The sequence below is a fragment of the Podarcis muralis genome, chromosome 1, assembly GCF_964188315.1.
Source record: "Podarcis muralis chromosome 1, rPodMur119.hap1.1, whole genome shotgun sequence".
Taxonomy (NCBI): domain Eukaryota; kingdom Metazoa; phylum Chordata; class Lepidosauria; order Squamata; family Lacertidae; genus Podarcis; species Podarcis muralis.
This window is the reverse complement of record NC_135655.1, coordinates 85,158,828-85,180,922: the sequence shown is the minus strand read 5'-3', so window position 1 is coordinate 85,180,922 and position 22,095 is coordinate 85,158,828. Positions and strand designations below refer to the sequence as shown.

The 22,095-nt window shown below is 41.6% G+C and overlaps 1 protein-coding gene across 1 annotated transcript in view; it reads left to right on the top strand.

Moving 5' to 3' along the window:
* Window positions 1-6,282: 6,282 nt before the first annotated feature.
* The window catches only part of CFAP65 (cilia and flagella associated protein 65), a 46,252-nt gene continuing 30,439 nt past the window's right edge, over window positions 6,283-22,095 (top strand). Inside the window, exons 1-7 of the mRNA XM_028741871.2 lie at window positions 6,283-6,460; window positions 7,749-7,851; window positions 9,185-9,351; window positions 9,970-10,166; window positions 10,915-11,060; window positions 14,375-14,597; window positions 21,269-21,534. Of these exons, the coding sequence (XP_028597704.2) occupies window positions 7,810-7,851; window positions 9,185-9,351; window positions 9,970-10,166; window positions 10,915-11,060; window positions 14,375-14,597; window positions 21,269-21,534 (1,041 nt within the window). The 5' untranslated portion in view covers window positions 6,283-6,460; window positions 7,749-7,809. The remainder of the gene's footprint in view (window positions 6,461-7,748; window positions 7,852-9,184; window positions 9,352-9,969; window positions 10,167-10,914; window positions 11,061-14,374; window positions 14,598-21,268; window positions 21,535-22,095) is intronic.

Below are 22,095 nucleotides of genomic sequence, written 5' to 3'. Positions count from 1 at the left end.
CGCTGCAAAATTGCAGCTTATGGAGCTTGAGTGAGGAGATTTCCAAAGAGTTAAAGTGATCTCAATAAGCTGGAGACCTAGCACTGAAGCATTCAAAATAAGAACACAAGAGGAGCCCGCTGGATCAGGCCAATGGCTCATCTAGTCCAGCATCCTGTTCTCATAGTGGCCACCCAGGTGCCTGTGGGAAAACAACAAGCAGGATTAGAGCACAAGAGGACTCTACCTTCCTGTGGTATAGAGTACACCACAGTATGGGATACAAATTGCTACTGCTTCTAAGATGAGGGGTTTTATTTCAGTTAAAAGCCACGTCTCTCCTTCAGTAATATGCAGCACAACTTGCATTGTGTCCTCACACTATTTTGTTGAACATTACATTTGCCAACAGCAGCAGCTAATGACATTGGTTTGGTGAGTAGTGTAATGACATCAGAACCTGGGATATACTGTACTACATCTTAGGAGAGGGGAAGAACTTCCCTAACTATTGCCTTCAGCTTCCTAGGAAGGCCTGCCTCAAAGGTAGTGCCATAAAATGAACTAGTTAGTACAGCTCCTTACAAACAGATAAGAGGTACAGAGCAACAGTGACACACAGCGGCTGAAGAGAAGAAATGCAGCCCTGGTCGTTTTACACCAGGCTTCCACAACCTCGGCCCTCCAGATGTTTTGAGACTACAATTCCCATCATCCCTGACCACTGGTTCTGCTAGCTAGGGATCATGGGAGTTGCAGGCCAAAAATATCTGGAGGGCCGAGGTTGAGGAAGCCTGTTTTACACCAAAGGGCTATTCTGGATGATCCGTTTATTGAGCTTTCATCTGGATTTGCTTTCTTCCGAAAAAGCTTGCGTGGAAGGTAGACCATGTCTGGTCTTTATCAAGCCTTCATACTGATCTGTTTGCAGGATGGTTATATGCAGGTATGCCAACAGAATTTTCTTGCTGCATCCCCCTGCAATTTATTGAGAAGAACTGCTGCTAATGTAAATCTATTAATGAGGGGCAGTTTTATGTTAGGTTCAAATTACTGACTTCCCTGAAGCGATCTTCTTACTTTCAGGATGCCACCGCCACCACTTTTCATGCAGATGAGATTCTTCCAATTACGCCCAATGCCTTGCCCCTGTCATCCAGGCATGGATATTCAAGATAGAAATAATAAGGAACATGTTCCTTCAGCATCCTGCATTCAGGTAAGCTTTGTGTTCCCCCAACTGGCATAACTGAGATTCCACTTGTCCTCTTCTGCAAACCCTGTGTCTCTAGAACTGTGCTTAAAACAGCCAGGTAGCAAATAATGGCTCTCTCAGGCACATGAGCGCCCATGAATTCTGATAGAAGAGCCAAGCCCTATCACATCCTCAGAACTGACCTCATAATCTGACACCAGAGCTTCAAAGTAGCAAAGGTCACAGGTTAAGTGGAAGCACATGGAGAAGGTGGCAAGAGGCAGAGAAAAAGATGGAAGAAGTGTGTGTTATCAGGATGTCACATGCTGAAACATTCCCCCTGATGGGCCATGACAGGTTTAATTTCCAGAGTACACCCATTAAAGTGATGGATGGTGGCATTCAGCTCATGCAGAGTTTGTTTGTGGCTCCCTGCCGCTGCACAAAGCATGTTATTTAGTGGCTCTTATTTATGAGATTGTTTCTGCTGCATCTGGGCACCTGTCCAGTTTGGGGGGAGAGGTGGTATTGAAGAGAGAGGGGAAAGGGTTGATTTATGGTCATTTAGCTGCATGACTCAGAATGTAAACAGACATACCCCATTAAAGACACATTTTTACCCTTCTCCCCATATCTCAGAACCAATGCAGTTTTACAACACCAAGGGCACTGGCAAGGATGTTTCTAGATCCCATGGATCTCTCTCCAGGATGGGGAACTTGGGAATCTGGACACTGTTACCTGTGCATTTGCCATCAGAACAAAACCTCTTTTAAGGAACAGATCTGGGATATGTTCTACCATAATACTGTTCCCAAGAGTACCTTTGGGAGAGAAGATGCTGGATACTATAATAAAAATAAATTTTTATTTATACTCCGCCCTTCCCGGTTCAGAAAACCGGGCTCAGGGTAGCTAACAACAAATTTCAAACACTTAATTGTAAAAGCAGCATAAACTACAGTATAAAAACACGAATAACAATAAAATTCAAAAATCAATTTGGGGGAAATCCATCTAATAAGCATTAGATAGTCACCAGGGCTAGCTGGCTGAATTAGTCCCACTGGGCCAGCAAGGAGGCCAGGGGAGAATTAGCTGTGTGGTCTCAGAGCAGGTAATCTTCATAAAAGGGGAGGGGGAGGGAAGAGAAGGGAAATAAAAAATCAGGCTGAATTCAAATTAAAGGCCAGGTGGAATAGCTCTGTCTTACAGGCCTGATGGAAGGAGGTTAAATCCTGAAGGGCCCTAGTCTCATGCGACAGAGCATTCCACCAGGTCAGAGCCATCACTGAAAAGGCCCTGGTGGAGGATAGTCTGACTTCCTTAGGGCCCGTAACCTCTAAATTATGGTTATTCATGGACCTTAAGGTCCTCTGTGGGGCATGCTAGGAGAGGCGGTCCCATAAATACGAGGGCCCTAAGCCACAAAGGGCTTTAAAGGTCAATACCAGCACCTTGAACCTGACCCTATGCTCCACCAGGAGCCAGTGCAATTGGTAAAGCACTGGGTGAATATGCTCCCATGGCAGGGACCCCATGAGGAGCCTCGCTGCAGCATTCTGCACCCGCTGGAGTTTGTGGGACAGTTTCAAGGGCAGCCCCGCATAGAGCGAATTACAGTAGTCAAGCCTGGAGGTGACCATCGCATGGATCACTGTGGCCAGATCGGGGCAGGAAAGGTAAGGGACCAGCTGCTTAATGCGGCAAAGATGGAAAAATGTCGCCTTAGCTGTTGCTGTAACCTGCACCTCCATGGAAAGGGAGGCATCAAGGATTACACCAAGGATATTGAACAGTCCATCTATTGCCTTCAAATGGCATAAGGACATCTTGAATGGGGTGGGCAGCTATTTGCTTTTAAGCCTATTGAACTTTTGTCCCACTGAGAGATACTGAAAGACGAGAAAAAAATTGCATACATAAACAATTTTATGTACTGTGCAGGGATGGAAAGAAGATACTGTCCCAACTAAGGAAGAATGGCAGGCAAAGTTAGTGGACTATGCAGAAATGGCAAAAAAGAACTTTTAATATAGACTGAGGAACAATTAAACACATTAGCAGGATTAATTTAAAAACAAAGCAGATAAAAGGTTAATTTAAAAGAAATCCAGAGAGTAACAAAGTTAAAGGTGTTAAGGGGGAGATGCAGTTTTAAAAATTCTTTTATAAGAAACCAGGGAAGGGGGGAAGGGGAGTCAAAATAAATATGTATGTATCTATCTTTTTAATGTATGATTATTGTTTTATTAAAAAAGGACTTTTGTCCCAATGTGAACAAAAGCTGATAATATTTTTATCACCCAGCTTTGCAGCAAACATCTAGAATTGATCAATGAATGACTAAGATCACAGCTGCCACATTTTTTAGGAGGGGGAATCTAATTAGCCAGAAGGTTGTATCTAATGTTAGTCCTACTCAGAGTAGACTTATTAAAATTAATGGACATGACCAGCTCAGATTGATTAATTTCAGTGGGTTTATTCTGAGCAGGACCCGGCTGACTACAACCCAGAGATCAAACTGGTATATAAACCCTCTTCCCCATCCCATCTTTGCATTCCCTGTGTCCCACAAAACTGTCTCTTGCACACAGTGTGCACTTCCAGTATACAGTGGCACCTTGGGTTTCATACGCTTCAGGTTACATACGCTTCAGGTTACAGACTCCGCTAACCCAGAAATAGTGCTTCAGGTTAAGAACTTTGCTTCAGGATGAAAACAGAAATCGTGCTCCAGCGGCGCAGCAGCAGCTGGAGGCCCCATTAGCTAAAGTGGTGCTTCAGGTTAAGAACAGTTTCAGGTTAAGTACGAACCTCTGGAACGAATTACCGTAAGTACTTAATCCGAGGTACCACTGTATCTTCCAATATTTACATATAATAAATACAGTCAATAGTTTTGTAACAAAATATGGCCATGTATGAGACAAAACGGAATTTGTAAACCTCATGACTATGCATCAGACACACAAGGTATTGAGTAAGTTGTATGGTTTGTTTATGCACTTTATCACCTAAAATCTACCAAACACTGGGAGTGAGATCTAGGGGTTAGATATCATATGAAAAAAGGGCTGGTTATGGAAATATGTTCCACATCAAACTATTGCTCTCAGTTTGAAGGATTTTTTTTAAAAAATGTACTGTCACACTGCTATTTAAACCCATTATGATTTATTTGTATCTATTCCTTCATCCATGCAAAACCTCTATGCAAAATCTTACACCAAACGAAGAAGAAACCATTAATCTATCCCAGCTTTGCCCCCTCACGTGTTGCTGGACTACAACTCCCATGGTCTCTCTCTGTCCATTAGTCATACGAGCTGGGGCTGGTGGGCGTTGGGAGTGAAAACATCTGGAGGACCACAGCATTTTAGAAGATCATTAGATCTCCCCGCTCCGCCCGCGACACACCCACCCGCTTCTTCAAGCACCTGAGCGGGATCAGGCTAAGGAACAGCTGCATCTAGTTCAATGAGCCGCAGCTGGGGTTACACGGAACAGAACCCTCTTGAAGTTGGCGGCGGTTTGGACAAGAAGCCACTTTTGGGGGGAGGAGAAATGCCACTTCTTGCTCGAGGGCTCTCTCTACAGGCTAGCTTCGTTATGAGGTACGGGGAGCGGAGCGGGTGGAGTCTGATCTCCTTCCTTCCTTCTTATTTTTTAGCTAAACCTCCTGGACCTGCTGCTACCCAGCTTGCCTCATTCACGACGCGCACACCTTGGTCTCGTTTTCCCGGGACGGCCCTCAAACGCCCTTTTGTAATAGGAATGTCCCTCCACGGCGGCCGTACTTACTTACTCGGCGAGGCCATTTCCGCGTCTCGTTGCTGTAGCAACGCCGGTTTCGCGTTCTTCGCCTGCTTTGATCTTCCTCTCGCGCCTTCTTCGCCTGTTCTAGGATTTCCCTCTCCTGAGCTGTGGGAAGGTGAAGATTAGGTAGGACCCGGGACCCGCTCCAGGACGCTCGACCTCCACACTCCCGCCGCCCTCTTAGCAGGGCTCACCGAAAGCAGGATATTCTTTCCACTTAGTGGCACCGACGGTGCGCTCCAGATCTCCTGTCCTTCACTCCCTTTTTTTAAAAAAATGTGAAAAATCACATGCTCTTGGGCACCTATTTTTCTAGAAAGAGAGCCCTGCCGTTACTTACCATGAAGCTGTTACAGTAAGTGCCACACTTTTTAACAACAAAAAAGAGGTGCCGGTACTGCATACCACTGAGTACCCATGGAAAAAACAAAAAGCGTTATGCTGGGCATGTTTCAAAGCACAGTGCCAGGGAGACCCCAGCTCAACCAGCATCTTTATTTGCTCCGTGACATAATTTGCACACACACAAAAAATACTTAGGGCACCAATTTGCATATGAATGAGTTTTTAAAGTACCTGGCAACACCCATGCAAACAGAAACATGAGATTACTTATTTTAAATGTTTTGTTTTCAATTTATGTGGAACGGAGTAATCGGTCCCATAATTCCATTATTGCCAGATTCTCACCCTAGAGAACAGCCTTCTCCTGTCACCAGCAGCTTTGCTGTTCTACGATTTTCTGAACAACTGAGATGTTCTTTGGCTCTCTCAGGTGCAAAGATGCTGACTCATATGAACAGATACACAGCCAACTCAGACCCCCTTCAGAGACTCGGTGGTGGTGGTGGTACCAAGCAGGTGAGTAATCTTTGTGGTATATAGTTTTAAATTGTGAGTAATTTCCACTGACATTTTATTCATTTATTTAATAAAATTTATACTCTGATTGTGAAACACATCAAAGCAGTTTACAAAAAAGATAAAACAAACCAAGAAACATTCACAACCTTACTCTTGAGCATGCAAAAGTTAAAATACTAAAACAGATTAAAATTACCTCAACTTTCTATGCAGCTGGGTAGGATTTTCAAAACAATGTTTTCTTATCTGTTCCAGTGTAAGGTAAAGGGACCCCTGACCGTTGAGTCCAGTTGCGGACGACTCTGGGTTTGCGGCGCTCATCTGGCATAGTTTCTCCTGTTAAATTTTTGGGCTCAAGTGGATACTTTCTGATGAAGTAATGAGCAGCATGGCAACTTGTTTTTCTTTGTTTCTTTAGAAGCTGGTGGTGTCTGTGCGGAAGAAGCCTTCATTCTTCACTGCAAGAAAAACCAAGAATATTTTCTGGGGTATTGAAGTACCTGATAGCCTCACCTGGCAAGGATGGTGTCTAGGAAAAGAATTCACAAAACATCTCATTTTGAGAAATGTGTGTTTGAAACCCCAGAAGTTGAAGTTCAGGTGTGTAAGCCATGTAGAAGGCGAAAGGAGCTGCCATTTCTCTGCCTTGCATTTCCTTTCTACTGCAGTAGTAGTCATTTACTACTCGCCACTCAACCCTATTCTGTTGAGTAAAACTTTGCTGATATTTCACATTGCACAAATGTGTACATGTTGGATGGTCACTGCAAACCCTACTCAACTGCATCCTGATTCTAGACATGATTATTTAAAAGTAGGTCCCAGTGATTTCAGCGGGACTTCACCCAAGTAAATATGCATAGGGTTGCCACCATAATATATTTTATCTACTGGCAACTTCTAACAGATTGCATGGTTTGTTAGGTTTTTCACATTATTTGATGGGTGTATTGTGTACTTTTTCAACAATTCTGGTTTTTACCATACCATAATTTTAGTATTTATGTATGTATGTATTTAAAATGCTTATAACCCACCCTTCATTTCAGTGGCTCCCAGGGCAGGAAATAATAATAATAATAATAATAATAATAATAATAATAATAATAAACTTTTATTTGTATCCTGCCCTCCCCAGCTGAGACTGGGATATAAGATAGATTCCATTAAATTCCATAAACACAACCATAAATAATAAAACTACCTGAATAATAAAAACTGCTGAAACCACAGCACTGGCTGCCTACTACAGTTACAGTGGTACCTCGCAAGACGAATGCCTTGCAAGACAAAAAACTCATTAGACGAAAGGGTTTTTTGTTTTTTGAGCTGCTTCGCAAGACGATTTTCCCTATGGGCTTGCTTCACAAGACGGAAACGTCTTGCAAGTTTGTTTCCTTTTTCTTAACACCGTTAATACCATTGCGACTTGACTTTGAGGAGCAACTCATAGAACGCAGTGTGGTAGCCTTTTTTGAGGTTTTTAAAGACTTTGGTGATTTTTGAAGCTTTTCCAAAACTTTCCCGACACCGTGCTTCGCAAGACGAAAAAAATCGCAAGACGACAAAACTCGCGGAACAAATTAATTTCGTCTTGCGAGGCACCACTGTATTACAATGCAACACTAAAAATTCCAGGGCAAATAGGTAAGTCTTTATTCGGTGATGAATTTTAACATTTTTATTACTATTCTCTTTGAAGTATTTCCCCCTGCATATTAAGTATCTTTAAATCTGACAGTGCAAAATTTGTTTTGACTTTTTCACAATGTTTCATACAAAAGAGCATACAAAATGTTCTTAAATATTCATAGTCATGCTTTTTGTTCTGTTTTGTATCACCTCCATCTCCACTTTCCATGGTCACTTTGTTCTGATTTGTTTCCAGGCCTCCTACAACTCGTTTCTTCAATACTGTTTTCCCACAGCCAATTATTCTGAGTCCTGGGATGTCCATAACTTTGCCCATCATCTTCTGCCCTTTGGAAAAGGTAAAGCAATTCAGGGATATCCTACCTCTCTTCCAAAAGCACACATCTATCAGGGCAGCGTTCTCTCTGTGTCCTCTTCTAACATGGCCGGCAAGGAAAGTTGATGACAATTGGAACTTACGAGCCTATGTGAAGATTGAGACAATGTACCGCCCTGTGCAGCTCCTGTTGCAGCCCAAACTTGTTAATTGTTTGGTGTCACAAATGTATGAATTCTGATTTGATTTGCCGTTCCCGCTCCAGTAACAGAAAGGCATTCAAATCTGGGGGAAGCAGGGCAGAATTTGAACACAGTAAAAATACTGATCTGTTGGTAATAGTGCAATACCATATGCCCTTGACATTTACAAAACTGTTATGTTCACCTTTCATTTGCACCAACTTCACAATATTCTTTTCAGCAAAGTGGCAAAATATTGCAGTTAATGAGCTATGGGCACAAAGTGTGTGTGTGGGGGGGGAGCCATCCTGGGTGCCATATGGGGTGTGTGTGACAAGATGGCCCGCTGCCTCCCTCCAGCTGTAAAGTGGCCGAGGGCTCGTGTGCAGTCAGTATGGGCGCAGCTCGTGCACGGTGTCCATACGGGCTGCAGCTTGCGCGGGCCGTCCATACGGGTCTCTGCATGGGCTGCTGTGCATGCGCAGTCTGTACGGACGTTGCACATGTGCCACTGAGCATCCTGCCCCGCCCCTCGGGGTCCCACCCTGGGCGCCGGAGAGGGTTCCTCTGCCACTGCCTATGGGGGAATTTTTTTGTTTTCGGGCTCAATTTGGCCCAGGAGCAGATTATCGTAAGGATAGTCTGCATCTTATGTAATCCTGCCTGAGTCTTAATATTGGCTCTAGGGCCCATCATTAGCTAAGATCTGATTGGAGGGTACAAGGAACAGGACTTCTTTTTGTGGAGGTTACACCACAGCTGTAGATTCCCTTCTCTGGGAAGTCTGATAGGCCCTCTGTCTACCATTTGTAGATGGTATTTGAATATATTTTAAATCTGCATGGTATTTTATGACAGAGTCTGCTGTTTGTATTGGTTTTATTTTTTCTGCTGGTTTTTAATGCTGCTGTATGCATATGCTTTTTGCATCACATATTGTCACGTAAGCTGTTCAGAAAAAAATAAGTGAAATGTGGGACAGAAATAATTGAACTAAATGGACCTAATCACAGCATAGCACAGCTGCTCATGCTCAGTCAGTCCTTTTATGATCTCTTGGAATGCATGAATGTGTAATTCCTGCTCTGTGTATGTAGAAGTTGCCTGCCTGTTCTTTGCACTTGGCGTGGAGTTTAGCCAGATGAGCATCTTCTCTCTCCACTTCTTATGCAGAAAGAGTATGAAGACAGCGTTCTTTTTGAAAAGGCAGAAGGAGAGTTTTCTGTTGCTCTGGTAGCCAAGCTACCACACCTTGATTTGCTTTTCCAAGAGAGTATCCAGCTTCCTTCATGTGCTGTCTATGACTCTACAGAGGCCTCCTTTACTATGTACAATGATGGGTAAGTGCGGTTGTCCGTAGCCTTGAAAGCTGTTTACTCACTGGATTAGGATGGGATCCATACAGCTGACCCATTCCTGCTATGATTGCCATTGGAGATTGCTATCATGTCTTTCCATATAATACTGCTAAGACACAGAGTTACCCTAAGTTTTCCAAAGGGCATCTGTTTGGGATATTGTGGAAAGACACTGTCAAATGAGATGTCAAGAAAAGCTATTTTGCTCTAAAGCCTTTGGTTTACAGCAGGGGTGGGGAAGCTTGTTCAGCCTGAGGGCCACATTACCTCCTGAGGGCCACATGCTGGTGGTGGGCAGAGCCTATGGCGAAAGTAGGCAGAGCAATAAATAGAAATTTTATCTTTGTAGAGCAGGCTAGTTTCTTCACCCCCAAATGTCCTTCTCTATCCTCCACCTAGGCAGGCAAGAATCACTATTGTAGTTCATGAATGTACTCGAGTCAGGCAAAAACATTCAAGGAGGGTGCAATGTGGGGCCCGTGAGAGGTGCACCTCTGGAGGTCGTACTGCCTGGGGAGAGTCCTGAGGGCTAGGCAGAGAGGCCTTGAGGGCCACATTTGGGGTTCCCCATCCCCGGTTTACAGTGTGTGTTTCTTCTAGAGAACTACTGACATGCTTTAGTTGGGAGGTGCCACCTTCTTTCTGCATTCTTCCTTCTCGTGGCATGTTGGATCCAGGCGAAGAGTGCACAATGAAAGTGATATTTCAACCTGAGATGGCTCAAGTGCACAACATATCAGCAATATGCAGTTTTGGAGATACTCCGGAGCAAAAGGCCATCCAGCTGAAAGCTGTTGGTGAGGACTTTTCAGCTCTAAAGCAAAAGGGCACACAATGTAGGCCATAACATTAGGTTTTATGGGTATCTATGTTCTTGCCTATGGGTTCACCTGCAACACTGAAACCCCATGAGCTAAAGGAGTCCTGTAATAGAGGGTCCTATCTGCTGTTTTGCAAAGGGTCTTAGCGCTCAGATGTTCCTCTTTGCTGAGAACATCTCTAATCTGAACCTCATTTTTCACCTGTTCTCTCACTCACTTTCCCCACTTGCAATTTATCTGATTTTGCCACATATTCTTATTTTATGTGCAGCTGCCTAAAATTATACCTAATGCCTGCTAGAAATCATCATAGTATCTGCTACATTTTTAGATACCTAAGCTATCCATTCAAGGAAGAGTACAATTGTTATGAAATATAGTATAGATATTCCAGGCTCCAAAAGGCCCCATGGAGCAGCCATTTTAATCTCCATGCTCTTCCAAAGGCACAAGGATAAATGCTGCTTCATTTCATGTTTATAGGAAGTTTGATGTGTCTCATTTCCATGTGTTTTGTTCTTGAAGATCCATAATTTAGAGGGTTTCTGTCCTGCATATAAAGTTCATGGCCTGAGAACTGTTCAAAAGGCAGATTACTGGTCACTGAATGATTTTGCTTCAGTTTAGATATTTGACACAGTGATGCAAATGCCCAAACCAATATGTTTTCAGTGTAGGAAGGCCTCCACCTTTGGCTTTTAAAAGTAATCTTTATTTTCTGCAGCTAAATATCCCCACCTGCTGGTGAATGTGCCAGGAGACTCATGTGAAGATGCCAGGCTTAGAAACTTCCGGGATGTGCTCTGCTTTGGTGCTGTTGCTGCTGGCAGCACTGTAGAAAAATATGTGGATGTCTTCAATGTGTCTGTGGTACGATAAGTTGATCCTTGAGTTTTCAAACAGATATATTCTCATGACCTAGATGTGTGCCCAAGAGGAAATGTCCATATTCTGCTTTGTCAGTGCCTACAACATGACTATATTTTTATCCCCCCCCCCAATTTTTTTAAAATTGATTTTCCAGATTTTCCACACAGAAAAAATAAAAAACATGACAAAACTCACAACAAAGACAATAAACTAAACACAAAAGAAATTTATTACTTCAAATACCTAAATCTCTTAACATTGGTAACTGACTTCCTCGAATCCCCTCTATCTAAATTTCATTATATCACCTGTATAACAGTTCTCCAGTTTCATATTTCTAATATTAACTCCTTTCATTAACTAAGCTCTTCTCCTTTATTATTATTCAAATCATTAATATTTACTACCACATATTCTTATTCTACCCTAAACCTATTTGTTACTTCCAAGTATTTTCTAATTATCTTATATTGCAATATTTAGCTAAATATTCTTTAAATTTCTTCCAATCCTCTTGTGTCTCCTCTTCTTTCTGGTTGTGGAGTCTTCCAGTCAGGTCAGCCAGCTCTAAAAAATCCAACATCTTCATCTGCCAATCTTCTATTGTTGGTATTTCCTGCGATTTCCAGTTTTTGGCTAATAAAAGTCTTGCTGCTGTAGCGGCATATGAAAACAATCTAACATCTTTTGGGGGCATTTCCAGTCCTATTATTCCAAGAAGAAAGGCTTCTGGTTTCTTAATAAATGTATTTTTTTTAAAAAAAAATCAACTCATTATAAATCTTTTCCCAGAAGTCTTTCACCAGAAGCACGTCCACCACATATGATAAAAAGTACCTTCTTTTTCTTTGCATTTCCAACATAGATTATCATTTGTATGATAGATCTTTGCTAATTTCACCGGGGTTAAGTACCATCTATACATCATTTTCGTAATATTTTCTTTTAATACAGTACATGCAGTAAACTTAACCCCTTTCTTCCACAGCCTTTTCCAATCTTCCAACATTATATTGTGTCCAACATCTCTTGCCCAGTCAATCATCACACATCCTTTGTATGCCATTCCTGTTAGGATATTTCCGTTCCACCTTAAAAGGAAGCAGGCTTTGTGAGTCACAGAGTCTGCGCATTTCCTGTTCACAGGATGTTTAGGTTTTCTGTTGCTTTCGTTTCTCTCTCGGTGCCTCAACACTGAAGAAGGCAGTCATGTTTTTCTCAGTTCTGACTAACGCAGAATAAACTTATGAAAAATGCTCTCCTGCGTGCATCTTTCGCTGTGCATTATCTGCTGATAAGAGCGTGCACCAGTTCTGGAATGTGGCAAGCTATTTCTAGAGCTCGTGTCGGTAATTGCTGATACTGCGTGTCTACGGGAGATCGATGGACGTCCGGAGGCGACATGGGGCCATGATGGACTTTGTCTCCCTGGCAGTATCCCAACAATTCCAACAATAAATTATACATTTTAGAGAGATTTTTAACATTGGTGTTTAACAATTCCGTTTCCAATTTGGATTTTTCTATCGCAAAACCAATTTTCTTATCAAGCTTGTACAATTCATTAATCTGATAATATTGTAACCATCCATCCAGTCTATCTTTAATTTGATCAAATGGTCTCAATTTAAATCCTTCATTATCTTCCAACAATAAATCATCATATTTCAACCATTTACTCTCCATATTCAGCTTTTTCTGTGCCTTTGCTTCCATTGGTGAAAGCCACCTGGGTGTTTTCCTTTCTAAGAGATCTTTATATCTTATCCAAACATTATATAAAGATTTTCTAATTACATGATTTTTAAAACCTTTATGAGCCGATATTTTATCATACCATAAATATGCATGCCAACCAAATACATTGTCAAATCCTTCCAAATCTAACACATCAACATTGTCTAGTTGAATCCATTCCTTGATCCAGCAGAAAGCCGCAGCTTCAAAATATATCTTCAAATCTGGCAGGGAGAATCCCCTTCTCTCTTTTGTATCTGTTAATATTTTATATTTAATTCTGGGTTTTTCCCCCTGCCAGATGAATTTAGACAGTGTTTTCTGCCAGTCTTTAAAACATCTTAGATTATCAATGATTGGTAAAGCTTGGAATAAAAACAACATCTTTGGTAATACATTCATCTTAACCACCGATATTCGGCCCATTAATGACAATTTTAGATTTGACCAAACCTCAAGATCTCTCTTAATTTCATTCCATAATTTTTCATAATTATCTTTGTATAAATTCAAAATTTTTACCGATAAATTCACACCCAAATATTTCACTTTCTTCACAAAAACAAGGCCTGTCTTTTCCTGAAGGATTTTTTTCTCCTCATTATTTAAATTTTTCCCCAACACTTTGGTTTTGCTCTTATTTAACTTAAATCCTGCTACTTGCCCAAACATATAAAGCACCCCTAATTATATGATTTACAAATCCTCTATGTATTTTCACCTTATTATACCATAAATAGGAGTGGCATCCATATCTATTATTATACCCTTCTAGATCCAGCAGGTCCATGTTTTCCAATAATATCCAATCTTTTATCCAACACAAGCAAGATGCTTCATAATAAAGCTTTAAATTTGGCACCAAGAATCCTCCTCTCTCTTATCAGTCAATAGTTGAAATTTTATCCTGGGTCTTTTCCCCTGCCATATGAATCGTGACAAGACTTTTTGCCATTCTCGAAATTGTGTCGACTTAATTGTAAACAGCAACTGTAAACATTGACTGCATACTTTACATTTGCCATAATAAATTATTTTAAGTTATTCTTCTTTGAATACCACACTTCCAGCAACACTCTGAAAGCATCTGCACAATGTGGAAGTTTTCTCTAGATGTACACAGTAGGTGGCAACCTTTGCTTGGGAATTTTGAGGGGAATTTATAGTCTGTGCAGAGAGTTCAGCTGCCAAGAATGGCAGGAGCCTGGACATAGGATTTAATGGAGAATGGATCTCTCCTGAAAGAGAGGGCAGGCAGATGCTAGTGAGTTTCCATTCTGCTGAAGTCTTTGGTCTCTGTCTGCAGTTTCCCTGGCATCATAGGCACAGGGCCACAAAGGCGGCGGCTTCTTCTTCTTTTTAACTCCTATATTCATGCAATACAGTGTCTCAGAAGCTAAGACTGCTGGTCTCCAGATGCATCACCAATTACTCAAAGGGGATTAATAGTGTTTTGTGTGGGAATGTACCAAAGTTTCCATCAGAATAAAAAAACTGCCAGTTTAGAGGATTGGCCTAAGCTGTAGGCTTTTCTCTCCTCAGTGAGTGGAAGGATAACACTTTCTGTCTCTCGGCAGGTCAGTGCCCCATTCAGGATTGAGAGAGCAAAGGAAGTAGTGCTTCGTGATCGTGTTTTTTCTTGTGACACCACCCAAAACATTGCTCCAGCTCGTGGGAAGTCAGTCATCCCTGTGAGGTTCAGCCCACACACCGTGGGTGTAAAGAGTGTGGACTACTTCACTGTTCTGCCTGCTGGGAGCGTCACCCATTCTGTGCTGAAGGTGACAGGTTCATGCAAAGGTACAAGGCAGTGAGAGCCCTTTTGCATCTCCGTGCTTCATCAAAGCACATATACCAGTGTCTTGCTCCTGATTCCAGCAGATTTGGGTTATGGTACCTTGCTGGATATTGAGCATGTACAAAACATTTTGTCCAAAGATTTCAAAGCTGTGCTGGTGCTACTTTGCAATAGCATTTGCATTTGAAGAGTTGTGAGTTGTTGTATATTACAGTTAAGTTGCAACCAGAGGTTGTTTGGGTTGGACCCCTATTCCTGTTTGTTCTTGAGATTTTAGCAAAAGGAACCCTGCCCTCCTAGCAGAAAGAGGCTGACCCCATCTGGGTGGAGTGGGGCTCTGTGCATGTCTTCTTGCCGCTGTGTGAGTGAGACTGTCTCTATATTTGGGAGCACTGGACTTCCGGAGGCGGCGCGACCGGTAATGGCTGCCTTCTCCGAGTAAGGGGAAGGGAGCTCCGCTGCAAACGGGTCGTCCGCTACGGCGAAGCGGAGACCCAATCAGGAAAACCACAGGTGGCAGAAGCCTGTGGTCTTGGGACCCGGCGGGCGCCAGAAGCAGCCCCCAAAACGTTGAAGGGACCCCGTAAGGGGCTCCGGATCGCGGAGGGGGTAGCGGCGCTGTGGGTCGATGCGCAAACAGCGAAGTGAAGCCGCATTGCTGTTGCCGGTCAGCGCTGTCCTTTCTTCCTGCAATTTTCTGAACTTTGGAAACTACAACCCGTGAGTAATTTGGACTTTGAGAACTTTCTGAAACTTTTGACAACTTTCTGAAACTTTTTGAGAACTTTCTGAAACTTTCAAAACTTTTTTTAAAAAAGTTAAAATTCGGCTGAAAACGGAGTGAGGATAAGCAGGAAGCCCGCCTCCCGCTATACTGAACTTTAAGCAAAGAGCAGGAGGAGTGGAGACAAAAAGTTATGTGTTAACCAACTGCTGGCACCCTATTAAAGCAGACTTTGGAGGGAAAGACTTTGAGTTACTATCTTTTTTGGTCATATTGGGTGCAATGAGATTCTTCTTCTGATGTACTAGTGGATTACAAAATAAATAAGAACCTCTGGTGCTGGAGCTGCCTGGCTGAGCACCAGTCTGCAACTTTGGATACATTGAATTTAGACTTTGAAACATTCTGAGCAGGAACTGGATACTTTTGAAACTGTAGCAGTCTAGGCACTGCTAGAAACACTGTTCTGCTTTAAGTTTACTCTGCTAAAAATAATACATTGTGGAGGCTGATGGATATGGAATTAAATTTATAAGTTTGACATGGATTTGATCTTTTCCCTGAAGACGTATTAAGCTCCCTCTAGAGGATTTTGGACTTACAGCAGTGACTTTGCTTTACTTTCCCTTTCCCGGCTTCTCTTTGACTATTGTTTCTGGGTCTTCACTTTCTCATGGGAACAATCTGGACTGACCTTGGATTACAGATAACTTTGGAATGAGTGGCGCAAGGAGAAGAGGAAGAACTAAACAAACAACTTTGACTTTATCTACAGCCTCACAGCGTAGATCATCTGTGCCGGCTTTGCCTTCCACTTTGCCTCCAGACATAGAGGCGGCCTCCCTAATACAGGCAGGGGAGGGTGAGACGGAGGAGCTGCACCTGGAAGATATGGCTTCAGGGACAAGTAGCTCTGTCTTGGAGAAAATTTTGGAGAAACTAGAGGCTTTGGACAAGAAGGCTGATTTGCATACAGCTAAAATTGAACAGAACACAGAAAGTTTGAATAAGCTGACTGGACAAGTTGCACAGAATGCCCAGTCTATTGGAGAATTAAAGGAGGCTGTAGGTGAAAATCAGAAACTGGCTGAAGATACTAGTCAAAGAGTAGAGGAACTTGAGAAAGAAGTAAGACCACTCAGTAAACAAGTTGGAGAACATCAGATTTACTTTTGGATGACAGAATTGCGAAACAGGGAGACCAACTTGAGGATACGGTCAATACCAGAGGTGGAAGAAGATAATTTTATTGAATTTTTGACTAAGGAATTTGCCAAGTTTTGGAAATTAGAGGAAAAAGACTTTAAAATAGTATCTGCTTTTAGGCTTGGCAGAGTCAGAAGGATAGAGAAGCCCAGAGACTGTTTGATAACATTGAGATCAAAGGAGGAAAGGGATAAGATTTTGGGCCTGCACTACGAAAAGTCACTGGACATTTTGGGCAAGAGAATTGAAATCTACAAGGATATTCCTAAACAGTTGCTGGACCTCAGATCTAATTACACGGAATTGGCAAGATTGTTAAGAAGCAACGCAATTATCTTCAGGTGGGAGTTTCCACAAGGATTATCTTTTACCTACAGAGGGAGAAAGATCAAAATTAAAACAGTGGAAGATAGAGACAAGTTTCTGGGAGTACACGGAGAAGACCTCCACAAAGGACTTGGATTGCCAGCGCCAGAACCTCCAGGGGAGCCTGCCCCCTCGGACCCTCAAGGACCGGAGAACAAGGTACCACCCCAGAAAGAATAACCAGATTTATCCAGGATGTCTCTGCAGCTTTTGAGTTGGAACATAAATGGCTGTAACAGCCCGGAAAAAAGGTCTAAAATCTTTCATATCCTAAAAAAGGAACAATTGGACATTATATGTTTACAAGAAACACATGTGATTAGGCTCCACAGAAAGGTGTTAATAAACAAAAGGCTTGGTCAAGAATTTATATCATCGGATACAGTTAAAAAGAGAGGTGTTGTGATCTATGCAAAAGAGAGCCTTTCACCAAAATTTCTTTTTAAAGACGAAAGTGGAAGAATCCTTGCAATAGAAGTACAACATCAAGGAGAAAAAATTTTGATATTAGGAATTTATGCCCCAAATGAAGGAAAATCGGATTTTTACAAGAAGCTGCATGAGACCATGCTGGATTATCTGGACTACAACAACGTCATTATGATGGGAGATATGAATGGGGTCGTATCAACAAATATGGATAAGTCACAGAACCAAAACATCACTAAAGAAGGAAGACTACCTAAGACTTTTTTTGAAATGACTGACAATATGGACTGGATTGACATTTGGAGAGTTAGAAACCCTTTGGGAAGAGAGGGAACATTCTTTTCTGAAGCCCAGTTGACCTGGACACGAATCGACCAAATATGGATAACTAGAAGTCTGGCACCTAAGGTGAGGAAGGTGGAAATCTGCCCCAAAACATGCTCCGACCATAACGCCTTGAGAATGGACATGACACTGATCCCAACCGGCTCCTTTAGATGGAAGATGAATGATGGCCTGTTTAGAGACCAAAGAATTGTAAAGAAGGCCCAAAAAACTTTAAAGGACTACTTTGAGATTAATTTGAGCACCACGGTGGAAAAAAGAACTATCTGGGATGCAAGCAAAGCTGTGATGAGAGGGTTCTTGATTCAACAGAATTCTTTAAAGAAAAGATTGCAAAATGAAAAGAAAGACAAAATTCTGGAAAGAATCAAAGAGTTGGAGAAGAAATTAAGATCCGACCCGAAATCCCAACCGATTCTGAGAGAAATCAAACTTCATCAGGCACAATATTCTAAACTGATAAATCAGGAAATAGAATGGAAGATTAAAACAATGAAACAAAAAACTTTTGAGTCGGCTAATAAATGTGGAAAACTGCTAGCTTGGCAGTTGAAAAGGAGACAAAGATTGAATACAGTAACAAACTTAGAGGTTGAAGGAAGGAACATTCAGAACCCGGGAGAGATCAGAAAGTGCTTCCAGAGGTATTTTAAAAAGTTATACACTCAAGGGCCACAAGATGAAACAGAGATTACACAATTTTTGGAGAAAAATGGATTAGCAAAGCTGTCAGAAGAAAATAGAACAATTTTGAATAGCAAAATAACGCGACAAGAGATTGAGCAGGCCATCCAGAGTTTGAAACAGGGCAAATCACCAGGACCAGATGGACTGACCTCTAATTACTACAAGATATTGAAGGATTACTTGATACAACCATTATTGGAGGTCAGCAATGAAATAATGGAGGGGAAGAAGGCGCCTGAATCGTGGAAAGAAGCATTTATCACATTGATACCAAAGTCGGAAACTGAAAAGACACAACTTAAGAACTACCGTCCCATCTCCCTTTTAAATGTGGATTACAAAATATTTGCAGATGTTTTGGCACGAAGATTTAAGAAAGTTTTAAGTGAGATAATCCATAAAGACCAGGCAGGCTTTCTCCCGGGTAGACACATGTTTGCAAACACAAGGAACATTATAGACATATTGGAATTTTTGCAAACAAACATAAACACTAAAGCAGTTCTAATTTTCATAGACGCGGAGAAGGCCTTTGACAACATATCCTGGAAATTTATGAAGGGGAATTTAAAAGAAATGGGAGTGGGACGGGGGTTTGAGAATGGGATTGAGGCAATATACTCAGAACAAAAGGCTAAACTGATAGTTAACAATGTGGTTACAGAAGGGTTCAAAATTGAAAAAGGTACACGACAAGGCTGCCCGATTTCCCCATTACTGTTTATCTCGGTTCTGGAAGTGCTCCTGAATATGATTAGGGGGGACCGGTTGGTGGAAGGGATCCAGGTCGGAGCGAAACAATATAAACTTAAAGCTTTTGCAGATGACCTAGTCTTGACATTACAGGAGCCGGAATCTAGTACGAAAAGAGTATTACAACTGATTCAAAACTTTGGTCGAGTGGCAGGATTTAGGTTGAATAAGCAAAAAACTAAGGTTTTGGGGAAGAACTTGACAGATACTGAGTTGGAACAGCTTCAGAAAGAGACAGAACTGAACATGGTTAAGAAAGTCAAATACTTGGGGGTAAACATAACAGCAAAAAATCTGAGTCTTTTTAAAGATAACTATGAAAAATGTTGGTCAGAAATTAAGAGAGACTTGGATAGTTGGTCAAGACTAAAACTTTCTTTGTTAGGCCGAATAGCTGCCATCAAGATGAATGTACTGCCAAAAATGTTATTTTTGTTTCAGACACTACAGATTGTAGACAAGACAGAGTGTTTTCGGAAGTGGCAGAAAGATATTTCTAAATTTGTCTGGCAGGGCAAAAAGCCCAGAATTAAATTCAAAATACTAACAGATGCGAAAGAAAGAGGGGGCTTTGCCCTGCCAGACCTAAAGTTGTATTATGAAGCTGCAGCGTTCTGCTGGCTAAAAGATTGGCTACTTCTTGAAGATACGGATGTCTTGGACTTGGAAGGCTTTAATAATGCGTTTGGATGGCATGCTTATCTATGGTATGACAAAGCTAAGATAAATAAGGCCTTTAAGAACCATATTGTCAGAAAATCAGTTTTTAATGTCTGGACAAAATACAAAGACTTATTGGAGAATAAAACTCCGAGGTGGCTGTCACCCCTGGAGGCCAAGGCTCGAAAAAGAGCCAATATGGAGGCCAATTGGCCAAAATACTGGGAGATAATAGAAAAGGATGGGGACAACTGGAAATTGCAGAGTTTAGAAAAGATGAGAGATAAAGTGAGAGACTGGTTACACTATGCTCAGATTAAAGAAGTGTTTAAAAATGACAAAAAGTTAGGATTCCAAGTGGAAAAGTCAAAGTTAGAAACTGAACTGCTAGAACCTAAGACTAAAGTACTTTCAAAAATGTATAACTTGCTGCTGAAATGGAACACACAAGACGAAATGGTAAAATCAACAATGATAAAATGGGCTCAGGACATTGGGCACAATATTATGTTTGAAGATTGGGAAAGGTTGTGGACCTCTGGGCTGAACTTCACTGCATGTAATGCGTTGAAGGAAAATGTGATGAAAATGATGTATAGATGGTACATGACCCCTGTTAAATTAGCTAAAATATACCATTCGTCTGATAGTAAATGTTGGAAATGTAAGGAAAATGAAGGAACATTTTTTCACCTCTGGTGGACCTGCCCTAGAGTGAAGGCCTTTTGGGAGACAATATATAATGAATTAAAAAGGGTGTTTAAATACACCTTTACTAAGAAACCAGAGGCCTTTCTCTTGGGTATCGTCGACCAGAGTGTGTTAAAAAAGGACAGAACATTCTTTATGTATGCAACAACAGCAGCAAGAATATTGATTGCCAAGAACTGGAAAACTCAGAAGCTACCCACTGTGGAAGAATGGCAGATGCAGCTGATGGACTATATGCAGCTAGCTGAGATGACCGGCAGAATCCGAGACCAGGGAGAAGAAAGGATGGAAGAAGACTGGAAGAAATTCAAGATCTATTTACAAAATATTGTAATTTGGCTGAGTGTTGAACCGGATGCCAGAGTAGAAAACAATTGTCTATCACCAAATTAGACTTAAGGATGAATTATATGCTAATCAAAACTAAGATTATGAGTAAAATGATAATTTGTTTGAAATTAATTTAATAATGATGTAAGTGTATGCGGGAGGTGTGGGGGAGTCCTATGTAACAACTGAGAGATGTTAAATGGACAATGATGAATTGTGTTTTTTCTGATGTATGTTTTATGTGAAAATTTTAATAAATATATTATAAAATATATATATATATATTTGGGAGCACTGCTGAATGAAGATAGGTGATGAGGATCAACCGCTTTTATAGCAACAATAATAACAACCAACCCTGGAGGGCAGGGAATTAGGAACTATTGGTATACAAAAACTAAAAGCAGCCTCCTTTCTCAATAGCAGCAATGGTGTGAAAATTGGCCTTGTTTGTCATTCCAGGTCCTGAGGTTTCCTTTCAGCACCCCGTTGTCTACTTTAGCTGCATTAACCTTGGAGAGTACTTAGTTCAGCCCTTAGAGATGACCAATAACTCTGATGTTCCAGCCTACTATCAGTTTAACATTGACTGCAAGCAAAGTGTCTTTTCCTTTGACCGTCCTGTTGGGGTCTTGGATGGGATGTCCACTATCACACTGAAGGTCACCTTCCAACCCACCTACCCAATAATTTTCTACCGACGAGTGGTTTGCCTTGTTCATCATCAGGTAAGAGGGCTAGGATACATCTTCCATTGAAACAGGCCTGTTGGTTATGTGCCCCAGTCAAGCAGGGGTGGTTGAATGCCATTTCATGGAGAGAACAGGACCCTCTTTTTTGTCTGGTTATTGTGCTTTATCAGGCAAATATCCTTAAATGGAAATGCTCAGGCTTTCTCAGGCCAATGCCTTGTTTTCCACATCTTTGATAGCTTTTCTTAAACATACCTAGAATCACAGCATTTTATTCAAGCCCTAACCTCCATACCCATGTAATGTGGCTTTCAGGCTGATTTTGGAATGCAGGGAAGGATAGAGCATCTTCCCAAGGCAATTTCCTGCATTTCCAGTTCAAAGTGGTAGCATAAAAGCAAGAATGCATGAAGCAAGCTTAGAAGCATTCTGTAGCTTTCCCTTGGGATGCCCTGCTCTCAGAACAGAAGGCAACTGCCCAGAATGCACAACACTGCTGATTTTGCAGTGGTCTATCAGCTATGAAAGGGACGCGGGTGGCGCTGTGGGTTAAACCACAGAGCCTAGGACTTGCCGATCAGAAGGTCGGCGGTTCGA